The sequence below is a fragment of the Lutzomyia longipalpis genome, chromosome 2, assembly GCF_024334085.1.
Source record: "Lutzomyia longipalpis isolate SR_M1_2022 chromosome 2, ASM2433408v1".
NCBI classification, from domain to species: Eukaryota; Metazoa; Arthropoda; class Insecta; order Diptera; family Psychodidae; genus Lutzomyia; species Lutzomyia longipalpis.
In genome coordinates, this window is record NC_074708.1 from 33,559,843 (window position 1) to 33,573,267 (window position 13,425).

The 13,425-nt window shown below is 37.4% G+C and overlaps 4 protein-coding genes across 7 annotated transcripts in view; 2 read left to right on the forward strand and 2 right to left on the reverse strand.

Annotated features, from left to right (window-relative positions):
- Nucleotides 1-11,988, forward strand: part of LOC129790099 (cadherin-87A) — a 55,780-nt gene extending 43,792 nt beyond the window's left edge. For all 4 annotated transcript variants that reach the window (XM_055827331.1, XM_055827333.1, XM_055827335.1 and 1 more), the window contains 10 exons: nucleotides 446-560; nucleotides 710-902; nucleotides 997-1,304; nucleotides 1,685-3,625; nucleotides 3,732-3,903; nucleotides 5,043-6,565; nucleotides 6,628-6,802; nucleotides 7,488-8,154; nucleotides 9,010-9,262; nucleotides 10,513-11,988. In XM_055827331.1, the coding sequence (XP_055683306.1) occupies nucleotides 446-560; nucleotides 710-902; nucleotides 997-1,304; nucleotides 1,685-3,625; nucleotides 3,732-3,903; nucleotides 5,043-6,565; nucleotides 6,628-6,802; nucleotides 7,488-8,154; nucleotides 9,010-9,262; nucleotides 10,513-10,587 (5,422 nt within the window). In that variant the 3' untranslated portion in view covers nucleotides 10,588-11,988. The remainder of the gene's footprint in view (nucleotides 1-445; nucleotides 561-709; nucleotides 903-996; nucleotides 1,305-1,684; nucleotides 3,626-3,731; nucleotides 3,904-5,042; nucleotides 6,566-6,627; nucleotides 6,803-7,487; nucleotides 8,155-9,009; nucleotides 9,263-10,512) is intronic.
- LOC129790155 (protein O-mannosyl-transferase TMTC2-like) overlaps nucleotides 1-13,425 on the reverse strand; it is a 433,518-nt gene that overhangs the window by 394,464 nt on the left and 25,629 nt on the right. The window lies entirely within an intron of this gene.
- Nucleotides 1-13,425, forward strand: part of LOC129790211 (serine/threonine-protein phosphatase PP2A 65 kDa regulatory subunit) — a 620,353-nt gene that overhangs the window by 207,011 nt on the left and 399,917 nt on the right. The window lies entirely within an intron of this gene.
- On the reverse strand, nucleotides 11,955-13,376 carry LOC129790398 (ubiquitin-conjugating enzyme E2 G2). The gene is made up of 5 exons (XM_055827883.1): nucleotides 13,225-13,376; nucleotides 13,018-13,099; nucleotides 12,827-12,945; nucleotides 12,595-12,735; nucleotides 11,955-12,527 (listed from the first exon to the last, which is right to left on the reverse strand). Exons 1-5 carry the CDS (start codon nucleotides 13,265-13,267, stop codon nucleotides 12,409-12,411), a joined length of 504 nt encoding a protein of 167 aa, XP_055683858.1. The 5' UTR covers nucleotides 13,268-13,376; the 3' UTR covers nucleotides 11,955-12,408.

A 13,425-nucleotide genomic window follows, 5' to 3' on the forward strand; every position in this document is an offset into this window, starting at 1 on the left:
CCTGCATTTTCATTCCCCTCAGCTATATCATCCTTCCTATGCTAAAGAATTGCAGCACATTTTGAGTTATTTGTATAGATTTAAGAACGAAAGTAAGGAGTACGGAAATAACTTTGAGATAAACTTCAAGTGTAAGGAAAATGATTAAGACTATGAACATTCAGATAAACGTTTAGATACCTTCTGATTATCTTTTGCTTCCTTAAGATTTGAGATTTATCTTAAAATTAAGCACAAAATATCCCCTAAATTTCAATGCAAATGAATAAAAAAAATATCCTTCAATGGAGGCGCCTGGTGGCATATATTGAAAGGAAGAACTTTTCGCCGAAAATTTAGAACAAAAATTTATCTTTATTCAACTCTGACACAAAGTTTAACTTAGCAAAGTGAATAAAGCTCTCATCATCGTCTCATGTATGTCCATTTTGGTTCAATTTTGCAGTTTCACATTGAAAATTCTCAAGAGCGAGCAAGATATTCTGAGGGCAGCTGTAGTGCTTACAGGCAAACTGGACTATAATGAACGGATGATTTATCAGATTGAGCTCAAAGCTACGGTAAGAATTGTTCTGGTGCTCATGTCTCTCTGTAGTAAAATAGCCCAAAGGGATACAATGTGTATATGGGTATACATAATATGGAAAATGTCAAGATATGTATGGAGAAATGAGGAAGATTGCCTCTGATGCGTGTAAATTAATTGCAGGATGATGTTCACATTTCAACAGCCAGTTTGGAGATCAGGGTGAGGGATGTTCAGAATTCTCCGCCCGTATTTCAAGGCTCATTGGCATCGGTAATCAATGAAGACAGCCCCATTGGGACGCTTGTGATGACTATTCAAGCAAGAGATGGGGACCGGGGGCAGCCCCGGAAGATACTCTACGAATTAGTTTCAAGTATGCAATCACCCTAAACCAGCCCCCAGACTTCCTCCCCTGTGTATACATGTGCACAATTTAATTTTGCATTCCTTTGATCTGTCTGGAATAGATCCCATGGACTACTTTCTTCTCGACTCCAAGACGGGTGAACTGCGAACGGCCAAGCCACTAGACAAGGAAGCCCTTCCCGATGCCACAGGTCTTGTCTCACTCACTGTACGGGCACGAGAATTAGTGGATGGAATGCCGGGGAATGATCCCCTAACCATGGCAACTACCCAGGCATCCGTAACAATACGCGATGTGAATGACTCACCACCCACATTCAATCAAAATGAATATTTTGTGTCGCTGAACGAAAATACAGCACCTAGAACTCCACTTCCACTCGAAATGAGTGTCTCAGACCCGGATGTGGTGAGTTTATTTACAGGAAAATTATGTATATGTGTTTAAGATGGGGGTGGATTGTAAAAATAAATTAATTAAAAGGGAAGCAACTATATTGGATTCTTAGGAGCATTGATAAGGTTTTAATTGTAGGTAATGAAAAGGTTCTCTTCGGGGGAAAAATGTGACAATTTTCTCGGAACATTTTATCGATTTAGCTTTAAAGTTGAGATGAATTCTATAGAAAAGGGATACACTGTTAAACAGTTTGGGAGTTGTTTGAGTGAATTCTCGATTTTCCATCTTGAAATTCTTTCCTGTTATTCCACATTATTGTAGGAATTCTTTAAATTTAAGATCATCCTAGAAAAATATCTTGAATCCATAAATTTAACCATTTTTTTCAGGGTCAAAACTCAATTTTCTCCCTGAGATTGAACGACGTATCTGGGGTATTTGATGTTGAACCAAAACGTGTTGTAGGTTCATCACAAGTTAGCATAAGAGTTGCCAATGGAACTCTCGACTATGAGAATCCCAATCAGAGGAAATTCATTGTACTTATTATTGCTGAAGAAACCGAGACAGAGCATAAATTATCATCAACAGCCACCCTGACAGTCTCCGTAACGGATGCCAATGATAACCGTCCTACATTTGAACATGACTCCTACTCAGCTACGGTTTCTGAGACCGCCCATGCAGGTCAGCTTGTGACTACAATCACAGCAAGGGACCTTGATTCGGGAGATTTTGGGGATAGGGGTATTCGGTACTCACTTTCTGGCACAGGAGCTGAACTATTTCACGTTGATGCCATAACTGGAGCCATCACCGTGGCTGAATGTCATCCATCGGAAATGTCTGAGGGACAGAGAAGGCGGAGAAGGGATATCCCAATGAGTTCATCAGAGGAGGTAGATCCCCTCAATGATGCCAAGAAAGTTAACATCACCTACGTTGGCCAAACTGGAGTACTTCCGGTGGAAATGTCAAGGACTGAGTCATCAAAAGACTTTGTAACCTACCACGTTAGTGGATCTGACTATCAAGATTTATTTAGTTCAGCCAGTGGGGAGAATCAAAATACAATTTCGGGAGATTCGAGGGAATCCTTTGAGAGTACAACCTTTGGTCAGACAACGGACTACACAACAGATTTTACAACAGAAATCCCCATGAATACCGAAGTTCCCGCAATGGTGGCAAATTTTGGTCCCGGAAAAGCTCCGTGCTTGGACTATGAAACCCATCCGGTTTACTATCTGTCATACAAAGCCATTGATGACCTAGGACGTGGTCAGACGTCAGTTGTATCCCTCAGGATCTCCTTAATGGATGCCAATGATTCCCCACCTGTGTGTGAGAGTCCTATCTACAGAGCATCTCTCGATGAAGGGGCAACATTCTTTGATCCACCCTTGTTTGTGAAAGCTCGTGATCCTGATGCAATGTCCGACATAACGTATAGGATCATTGGATCTGAAACAATTAAATCCCTCTTCATGATCGATAAGCGATCAGGTCAGCTTAGCATTGCAAAGAACGTTACTCTAGATGTGAATCACATTCATTCGGAAAATGTACGCTTTCCCGTTGAAGCTAGCGATGGTTTGTTCACAACGCTATGCGATGTAAATATCACCATTAGGGATGTTAACAATCATGCACCTCAGTTTACAAGGGATTCTTACGTGGTTACAATTGCCGAGAACTCCCCTATAGGAACAAGCGTGGAACGCGTGTCAGCAATTGATTTGGACACGGGGATCAATGCGGAGATTCGCTTCCGTCTCCAATCAGGAAGCTTTGATGATTTTACAATTGAAAATCGAACTGGTGTAATTTCAATAGCAAGAAAGTTGGACTACGACAGAAGGAATACGTATCAAATGGAAGTTGTGGCCTCAGACTTGGGAACACCTAGCCTTTCGGGATCATCTACGGTCACAGTTAGCATTCTCAATAGCAACGACAAAGCACCCTACTTCACACCTGCTACACAGAGAGCTGAAATTGCTGAAGATGCAGATGTGGGGACACTTGTTCACACCCTTGTGGCAATTGATCCGGACATTGTATCGAGTGAGGCTCTAGATTATGCAGCTACGGACCCTATTACGGCTGTTGATAAGGACGGGAAGGAGGTGCTTACTGGCACGGAGGAATTTAAGGATGTCTTCAGTGTGGAAAAGAATGGGAATGTGCGAATTAATAAGAAATTAGACCGAGACCTATTTGCCGTGATTCGGATCACTGTGCTCGTTACGGATACAACAGCTCCATCCATTCAGCAAGGACGAGGACTTTTGGTCATTACAATCATTGATGTTAATGAACTTCCTCCGGTGAGTTTTTCCTTCTCATTTGTTTTTGCAACTTAATTTTCTTATTTCAAAGTTTTCTTTGGTGAAAAAGTAAATATTAATTCGTATTTTTGTGATAAAAAAAAAGATCTTTGCCGCCCCATGGTCACCATCGGAACCAAAATATACGTTCCAAATGAGGGAGGAACAACCGGTAGGGACCATTCTAACAACGCTCCAAGCAACGGACGCGGATTCAACAGTTGGAAAATACCAATTGGACCGTGGAAATGATTTCTTTGACATCGACGAAATTACTGGTGAGTTCATTTGCATTTCATGTCCAACCCATCCGTGGCCCGGGTGTTCAAACAAACCCCTCCCACCCCCCGTCTGTTCATTGCTTTTGATTGGGGACTTTCCCTTTAATCTTTGCCAACAGAGTTTGATGATTTCATTTAAAATTTCTAATTAGAGATTCTATCTATGAATTCTATATACTAAAACACCCCATGCTTTCAACGGAATTTCGTCCACTACCCCATTTGTCTGTATAGGTCATTCATTCGTGATTTTAGTGAGGAATATTTCCCCAATAAATTCATCATATGCATGAAAGCAGAGCACTGGTCAAACAAAAATGTAATTTAGAGTTGAAAGAATAGAGTTTAACATAGAAATGGGGTTCTAGTGTTTGATTCTCTTGCATTTCAGGTTGATTTTCTTTGAAAACGTAAAATTGATCAAACACAAAATAATGGATTGTTCATAGAATTCAAGCAATAATAACCCGAACCTTTTATTTCATTTAATTTTATCGCATATAACCCTGCAAATGCAGCGCAATTTCATCCAACAAAAGCATATCAATGCTATCAAACGTATTATTTTACTGAACCCAAAATTTTTATTATTTTCATCAAAAGCCCATAAGCATTAATTGCAAAGCAATTACAAACTGCTTCCGCGCATTTTATCAATGCTCTCTTGTTACAAAAGAGATGGAGCAATTTTGCTTTTATAGCCATCCACTAAAATTCTATTCTAACGTAGAAATTAATATTCAGTGCTCATGACACGCTTTGGAAAACTATACAACGTTTGAAATGTGACACAGAAGAGCAATATATTTTGCTGGGGGTATAGAGAAAGAATTCCCATTTCCCCCTTCAGTTGAATTTTCTGATGTGACAATTTTGCATCGTTGGGGCGCAAAATATGAATATGAAAGTACTCTTTATTGTGTCAGAAATCATCCTAAAGTGTCTCCAACAATTTATCGTGCATGGCAGATTAAAGAGAAAGCTTCGCGTAAGCAAAAACCTCTGATATACAAATGTGGCAAAAAATATGCGGCGGAGAGGCCAGTAAAGGTCATAACATAGTTTTTGTTACATAAGATCTTTAAATCCTAAATTCAACATTTAATATTTGACTTTCATTTTAATCCCCAAATCAGGCGTAATCCGGACAAAGGCGCGGATTGATTATGAGACCATTAAACAAATCCACTTTAATGCAACCGTTACCGATACTGGAGTACCTCAACTTACATCCACAGCCATGATTACGGTGGATGTAATCAATGAGAATGACAACGATCCCCAATTCAACGAAACAGTTTATTACTTTGAAGTTCCGGAGAATTCTCCACGAGGAACCATCATTGGTCGCGTGGTGGCTTCGGATGCCGATGAAGGACCTTTCGGGGAGATTACATACAGCCTTGTTGGCGAGCAGAGTACATTTTTCAGTATAGATCCCGATACAGGATCAATTGTTGTGCAGGATTCCGCAGGATTGGATCGTGAGCGTGAACCTGAGGTCTCCTTCACAGTCGTAGCAATGGATAGAGGTCCTGCCCCAACAAGACGCTCAACAGCCATTCCCGTTCACATACGCATTCAGGATGTGAATGACAATGCTCCGGCATTTACGCAGGATAAGTATCAAGCAGCTGTTGCGGAAAATGCCGCTCTCAATCCTCCAGCAGCTATACTCCAGGTGTCAGCAACAGATCCCGATGAGGGAGACGCAGGAACCGTCCGTTACTACATTCTTTCCGGGAATGATGCTGGAATGTTTAGGCTTGACTCCAGCACTGGGATTCTCTATCCTGCCATTGAGTTGAGTCACAAGAAAGGGCACTACCACTTAATTGTCGAAGCAAGGGATGGCAAAGGATCCGGACCATATTCAGACACAGCAGAGATCTCCATTGAGGTCAGCAGTGTGAATCAACATCGCCCGGTGTTCATAATGCCAGCCATTAATAAAGCTCTCATTGAAATTCCCTTCAATGTTGTTGAACCAGATTATCTAGTCATGACTGTTAAGGCCACGGATGAAGACAGTGGTCTCGATGGGAAGGTCACGTACCACCTACAAGTCAACAATGAAAATGTCCAGCAAACTGAAGACTTTAGCATTGATGAGCTATCTGGTGAATTGCGAACTAAGAGGCATCTTGAGAGGAAGGTGCAATCCAAGTATGAACTTATTCTCGTTGCAAGAGATCGAGGGAAGCCAAAACGCTTTGAAACCCTTCGCTTCCTGACAATTCTACTCGTGGACATTAATGAGAATCGCCCCGAATTCCCAGATGCTTCCAATCCCTACAAGTTCTTCATTTCTGAGAATCGCGAAAGGGACGTGAGAATAGGGAAGATTCAGGCAATGTTGCAGGATAGAACGCATGATGATTCCCCCACAATTTACTACTACATCATGCTGGGCAATGAAGATGGAGCTTTCTACATTGACAAAACCAGTGGGGATATCTTCACGAATAAATCATTAGATCGGGAAGCGGTTGATTCGTACAATCTCTTTATCCTTGCCAGCAAGAAGCCTGATTTGGTTATTACAGACGTCGACAGGGAGGGATACTCAACAAAGGCTCTCGAGAGGGATAGCACAGTTGCTAAAGTCTGGATCACAGTACTGGATGTCAATGACAATGCACCTGTATTCTCACCAGAAGTAAGAACTTTCGATGGGGGTTGAATGAAGAGTTTATTAATGAAAATATTCCTTTCATTTAGGTATACTATGCGGGAGTCAGTTCAAAGGCTTCAATAAATGAGCTGGTCACCTTAATGAATATTACAGACAATGACCTGGGTGCAAATGCAACAATGGAACTCATTATTGTCTCATCAAATCTCTACAAATTTGGTTCCAGTAAATCCACAGGATCCATTGTTCCGAGTCCTTTTGGTGAGTTCTATTAATAGATATTCTTTTAATTTTTTATTAAATTGCTCTTTGTTGATTTTCAAAGGAATGTGAATGAATTAACATTCTAAGAAGATTTTTTTTTACTACTCAATTGTTCTTTGTGAAACATTCCTTGAAAGCTTTTCTCTTTGTATAATATTTAGAATTTCTCTGACGTTTAAATTAAAATTCTTATTAAAATACTTGGAATGTCCATTAAATGAAGAAAATACGAAGAAGAGAATCCTAATTATTTGTTCAATGATAACATCTTATTTTACTCCTTCACGTATCATCGTGAAGAATTCATTTCTTGAATCAAGATTTTTTTTCTGCACAATATCCGTATAAAATATAATAAAAAACTTTATCTACACCAGAACGGAGAAAACTCTTTGAAAATGTAATTATTTACACCCAAAAGAACACAAAAGAAGCCAAAAGACGCTCACTTGAGTGTCTCAACGTCTTCTTATTTGCCAAATCACGCTTCATAAAATTCTCTCGAGGCAAAAATCGCCCATCAAAGTTTCAAAAGTTCTCTCACAAGAACATTGAACGGAGGAGGGTAGGGATAACTTTGTGTTCTCCCGGGGGATGAATTTAAAAGTCACTCTCTGTGAGATAAAAGGGTTTCTTTGGTCAATTTGGAAATTGAGAAAGTTTCCCATTTTCTCGCGCACAGGAATTTCCAAGGATGGACGTCTCACGACAGCTGCCTTTATGGCTGAATACAATCAGGATCGATTTGTTTTGGAGATTGTTGCAAAAGAACAAGAACCACCGGAGCGAACGGCAAAAGCAACAGTGCATGTATGGATTTTCAATCCGGAACAACTTGTACGGGTCATCCTGTCACGACCACCGTCTGAGGTGAATCAGGAGCGTGATGAAATTGTCTCAGAGCTCTCCAATGCAACGCAAAAGAGGATAATTGTTGATGAAATTCGCTACCATGTGGATTCAATGGGAAGAATTCGGATGGATTGGTGTGATTTGTATTTCCATGCTGTTGATCCGGAAAGCAAGATGATTGTACCGGTTGAGGATGTACTCAAGGTCGTGGATGCACATTATGACTTCCTCAAGGACTACTATGCAGGATTTGCAATTGAGAATGTCGTACCAGCACATGCAACGTATGTTCAGGAGGAATTTGATTTAGCTCTGGCAGCTCTAATTGCCCTCCTAATTATCCTCTTCGTGGGTGCTGTGAGCTTCATTGTACTCTGTTGCTGCCTGAAGCATTGGGTAATCTCAATCCCAAGTGAAACAAGGCGTAAGGATGCCCTTATCAAGAAGCAAATTATTGAGGATCTCAATACAACTGAGAATCCTCTCTGGATTGAACAGTAAGTTTAAAATAAATTAGTTAATTTTTTCATATAAACGCCGCGCGATAAAAATCAGCAGAAATGACTTCATATCAATAAAAATAAATTCCTTCAATAAATATTTTCTAGTGGCCACTTAAAATTGAAAGCAGGAAATTCTGTTGTTTGAACAAAATGATACGTGACCCAAGCATCTTACGAGAAAACTTCCTTAAGCTATCTTCCTTCGGCAATAACGATGAACTAGTTTAATTTCTTTTTATAGTGCCCAATTAAATCTATAATGAACCATTGAGAGGATTACAATAAGATGAAAAAAGAAAGAATAATTTCATTCTCAACCATAAGTGTTCGTGCGGAAGAATTCTCATACGAGAATGAGCCACAAATTGTAAATTCTTTCAATTACATAGGTATTATTATATAGGGAAACTCAAGTAGAAGTGTAATAACATATATAGCGACACATTATCTCTCTAATTGCCGCACTTCTCGCTAAAATTCTGTCTGCAAAAGCCATTAGTTGCGAGGGTAAAGGACCCATTTTGCGCGTCATCCAATTAAGATTCTATATAGAATAAATTCCTAAAATTAATACAACACACACACCGGATACTTTGCTGAGAAATGAAGTGGATTTAGCTACGTGCTTTTGTGATATTTTTTTTTAATATTGCAAATTAACAAAATAGGATTTAAAATGGATGATAAATTCCTTAAACAAGTAGCTAATAGTGGCTTATCCAGACTTACTCTCATATAGGATATTCTCGTTGACAATAAAATATATCCTCGCGCAAATAATAGCAAATAAATTTAGCATAGAGTATTTGGAAGTTGATGGCATGCAATAAATTTTCCTTCTCATTGCAGGAAACTAAAGCTCTATGAGGAGCAAGAGCTAACGATGCAGGTCTTTTCTGAGCCAGAAGTAATGAGTACGAACAATTCATCAAGTCAGCAAGACGGATTGCCGCTGACACTCAATCGACGGGATTCCTACGAGACGTCTCAGGGTGGTGGAGACAACACATATGCCACAATTCAACCCAGGAACATCAGTTCCCAAGTCGGAGACAGTTTAGCAGACTATGCCACACTAAGGAATCCAAGTGGAGTTCCTTCGGTGAGTATAACTACCACGACGGATTAACATGAATTTAATGCTCTGTAGCTAATCCAATGATTATAGTCCAAGGGGAAATTATGTAGGGGAGAGCGGGGTTAAAAAAGTCACTTAAGGGTTTAGAAAAAGCTCAAAATATCATATTTCTCAAATAGATAAAGCAAAATGTATAGCTCATTTCTTTAGGAAATTTACTGCCCTATAACTCTTTCTCAGATCATTTTATTGTATCTAGCTAGGAAATATGATATTTTAGGCTTTTTCCAAACCCTTAAGTGACTTAATTAGCCCCGCCCTCCCCTATGTGTTGACTATTTTTTGCTAATATGGATAAGATTTTATCCATATAGCGAAATTCTTAAAATCCTGAGCAAAATATCTTAGAGAGATCAGGGCTAGGAGGAGCCACTTTTGAAATCTCCTATTAAAAATTTCCTTTTAATTATTGATTTTGGTCAAATAATCTTTGCACAGAAGCTACACCCTATAGGCAAATTGCAACCAATGAAAATGTTTTGTTTGAATTTATTATCCAATCAAAGCACTTTCTTTAAATACAAATTCTTCTACTTATTCATTAAGATGTCATTTATATTGTTTTTAGAAGTAAAACAAATTACGTTATATTCAGAGGTGGAACTTCTGTGCAAGGATGATTAGAGTTGAATATAGTTATTTTTAAAAATTCTGTAGACATATTTTTCTACAAAATCTCTTACAAGAAGGTTTTTAAGGACCACTATTCACTTAATGTGATTTATAACGGATAATTTATACAAAAAAGAACGAAATAGAGATGTTTTTTCGCGTTTTTAATTAAATCTATCGTTATATTTTTTTATGGTTTTTTGGTTGTTAAATTTTTCATAAAAATAAAAATTTATTCTCCATAAGTAAAATTATCTAGTCTATAGAAAGAGGTTTGACAGGAACAAAAATGAATAGAGTACTTTAAAACAAACGATTTTATTATTTTTATTATAGAATTGAAAACTTTATCAATTTGTTTAATTATTTTATGAGAAACCTCAATTAAAATCAGTAAACAATTAATTATTCTTTTCTAAAAGACTTTTTTTATATTCTTATATTTTTAAATTTAATTAGAACAAATTCCACAACGATGTATTAAATTTTTGCTGACTTGTTTATTATTTTGCTTTAATGTTTTTCCCGCGAATTTTATTGCATTGCATTTTCTTATCGCACAGCAATTCTAATGAGTTTTTTTATGGCTACTTCCTTTGCAGATGTACGAATTTACGGGATCAACATTCCAGGTTCCGCAGCGAGATCGCTCAGATTTTGTCACAGAGCTAATTTGACATTAAAAAACCCATCACAGAAAAGGAAGAATCTCGCCAGAGAAAAAAAGAAAAATAATATAAAGAAAAAAAATAAATTCAACTTTATGTTCTCCCGTGCTGGAATTTTTATATCAACGACAATAAATTAAGAGAAATTCATTTTATTTATTGAAACGTTAAGAGAAAGAAAATTTTATTATTATATTGTGCGAATGCGGTGTGATTTTGCGGAAGGATGCGAATGAATAAATGTCTTTAAATGACTGATAGTAGTTAAATTATTTTTATAAAAATAAAAAAAAAATATAAGAAAAGAAAATGATATGGTATGAGATATTGGTATTGTGCTAATGGAATACCTAAATAAAAAAAAATGTTTAAAAATTTAGTGTAAATTCGAAATATTGACGAATCATTCTTTTTGACTAAAAACTAAAGACTGGAGCAGGTGCAGAAGATTATCTTATTATTTGAAATAAAATTATTTATGAGTGGAGGATTTTTGTGTCGTAACATTTTAATTAAATAAAGTAGTTTATTCGGATAGAAATAACTGCAATTCATCCTCACTTCTAAAAATAGTCTTGCTGCCATGAAAAAAAAACAATACACTTTGCAGTTTCCTGTACGAGAGTTATTATTTTAAATTCGTAAGGAAAAAAAATTAATTTATTTTTGATTGCAAACATTAAGCTATAATCCACGCAGTATAAAATTTCCAGAACAGACTTCAGTGTCATCAAAGAATTTAAGACATTCCAAAGGTCGTGTGTAATGAATTTCTGTTTAGGAAGACTTTTTTTTAAACGTTTTTTAGGCTTTTGAAAGACAAGGAAAATAATCAAATAAATCTTTACAATTATATTCAATTTGTTGAAAATGTATTATAGTAGATTTAGAATTTTCAGGTAAAACGTAAAGAATAAGATTATATCTTGCATAGAATTTATTTTTGGGTGCTTTCCAGCATTTGCCAGCAAAGTCTTCAAAACAAAAAAAACCCGGCAATGTTTTCTCAAGATTTAATTAGGTCAACTACTACTATTCTCTCATAGACAAAATCATTTAAGAGCAATAAGAATAAATTTGCATAAAATTACAACAAAAAAAAACAATTCTTACTGTTCTAGAATGTTTTCTTTTCTCTTAAAAACAAACTAATGAATATTCCTACATATTTAATAAAAAAAATATGTAAATGCCGAAATATTTGAAAAGAATTTATCGCTTCTGCTCCAGTCTTAATTGCATTTTAGTCATAAAGAAGTATAGGAGATGAAAAAGAAAATTCTACGCCACTTTTGCGCGATTGCAAAGGAAAAGAGAAGAAAAAAATGTTGAATGTTGGCCACTTTTTGGGACGAAAGAAATAAATACTCTTCGTGTAATTTCTTGGTAATTAATAAACATTTTTATTTACTTCATGTCTTCATCACTTTCTCTCACTTTTCTACTATTTTATCTTCTTGCATATTAAATGATTTCTTATGCGTCACTGTGTTGTTTCTCCTTGCATTAATTTCTAAATCAATGTAAGATTATTCTATATAAAAGTGTTGAAAGTTAATCTTGTGCAAAAAAAAATAAATATATAATTATTCAGTACTTCTTGGGGACTATTTCTTCACTTTTTTTTTTTACTTAAAGGATTTAACTGGGAAAAATTTTATTTTTTAATTTGTTGGACATAAAATTGCAGAAAATTCATAAATTTAGTAGGTAAATAAACTAACTGGATTTTGCGACTGAACGTAAACTCATCGGGACATCGGGACATTGGGGTTCGTAAGAATGGGATTGTTTTTTTTTAACTGAAAGAGGAGAAAAATCAGTCCAGGTTTATGAGGGCAGTCCGAGAGTTTTCCGAACAATTTTTGTGGCAATATTGTTGAACTCCTCACGATTCTCTCGCCACATTATTGCTGCATCCACATTGGCGCCAGACTCATCATTTGGCTCTACATACCAGAAAATGGGGGTATTACAACCAGGGAAAGAGAGAGAGATTGGAAGCTGGGAACTTACCGGCCAACATAGACACGACACTCAGGAGTATTTTCTCCACACTCTGCACCGGGCTCCATCGCTCAGCTGACAATTCATACCCCATCGGATCATCTCCTGGGGCATGTAGGATCGAGATGCACACTCTCCCATCGGCAAATACTACAAAAATACAAGGATTTTCAGTCACTGCCCTGATGAGAACGCCGGGAACGTCCGGGTTTCATTGATGTTTCATCCATGCTCTACTTACTATTGGGATGGAACATCTCGCAGGTGAATTTCATTTTGGGCGGGCTCAGGGGGTAGTCAGGCGGAAAGATGAGTTTGGCAGGAAAGACACCACCCTCGAAGCATGTCCCCTCAGGACCACTGAAACAAACATCCCCCAAGATAATAAAATACACGCCATTCATGCAAAAGATAAAAAAAATCTCTTCTTACGTTATTAGAGCTTCCCATTCAAAGAAATTATCCTCACTTATTGGGCCTGCGACTATTCCTTCAGGTGGATTAAGGGTCAACTCTGAATGTATCCGGAAGTGATCATTGTGAAAAATTACGTCGTTCCAGGAGAAAGTACCAAAAAAGTTCCCAAGGAAAAAGGGCAATTTTAGCTAATTAATCCGGATTATTTGAACGGAAACTTACGTTTATATTCTGCCATAAGGCGCCGTAGAGCTGATCCAGCCATCGTGCTGGAGGAATGTTGGGGATTTGTAGGTAAAAATTAGAAGTTTCTTACAGCCTTGCTGATTTCCATTGAATCTTCCGTTTTTGACAACTCAGCCGTTGCGGCACCCTGTATGAAAATGAGTTTTGTTTTTGACGACAAGAAACGAGTTTCCTATG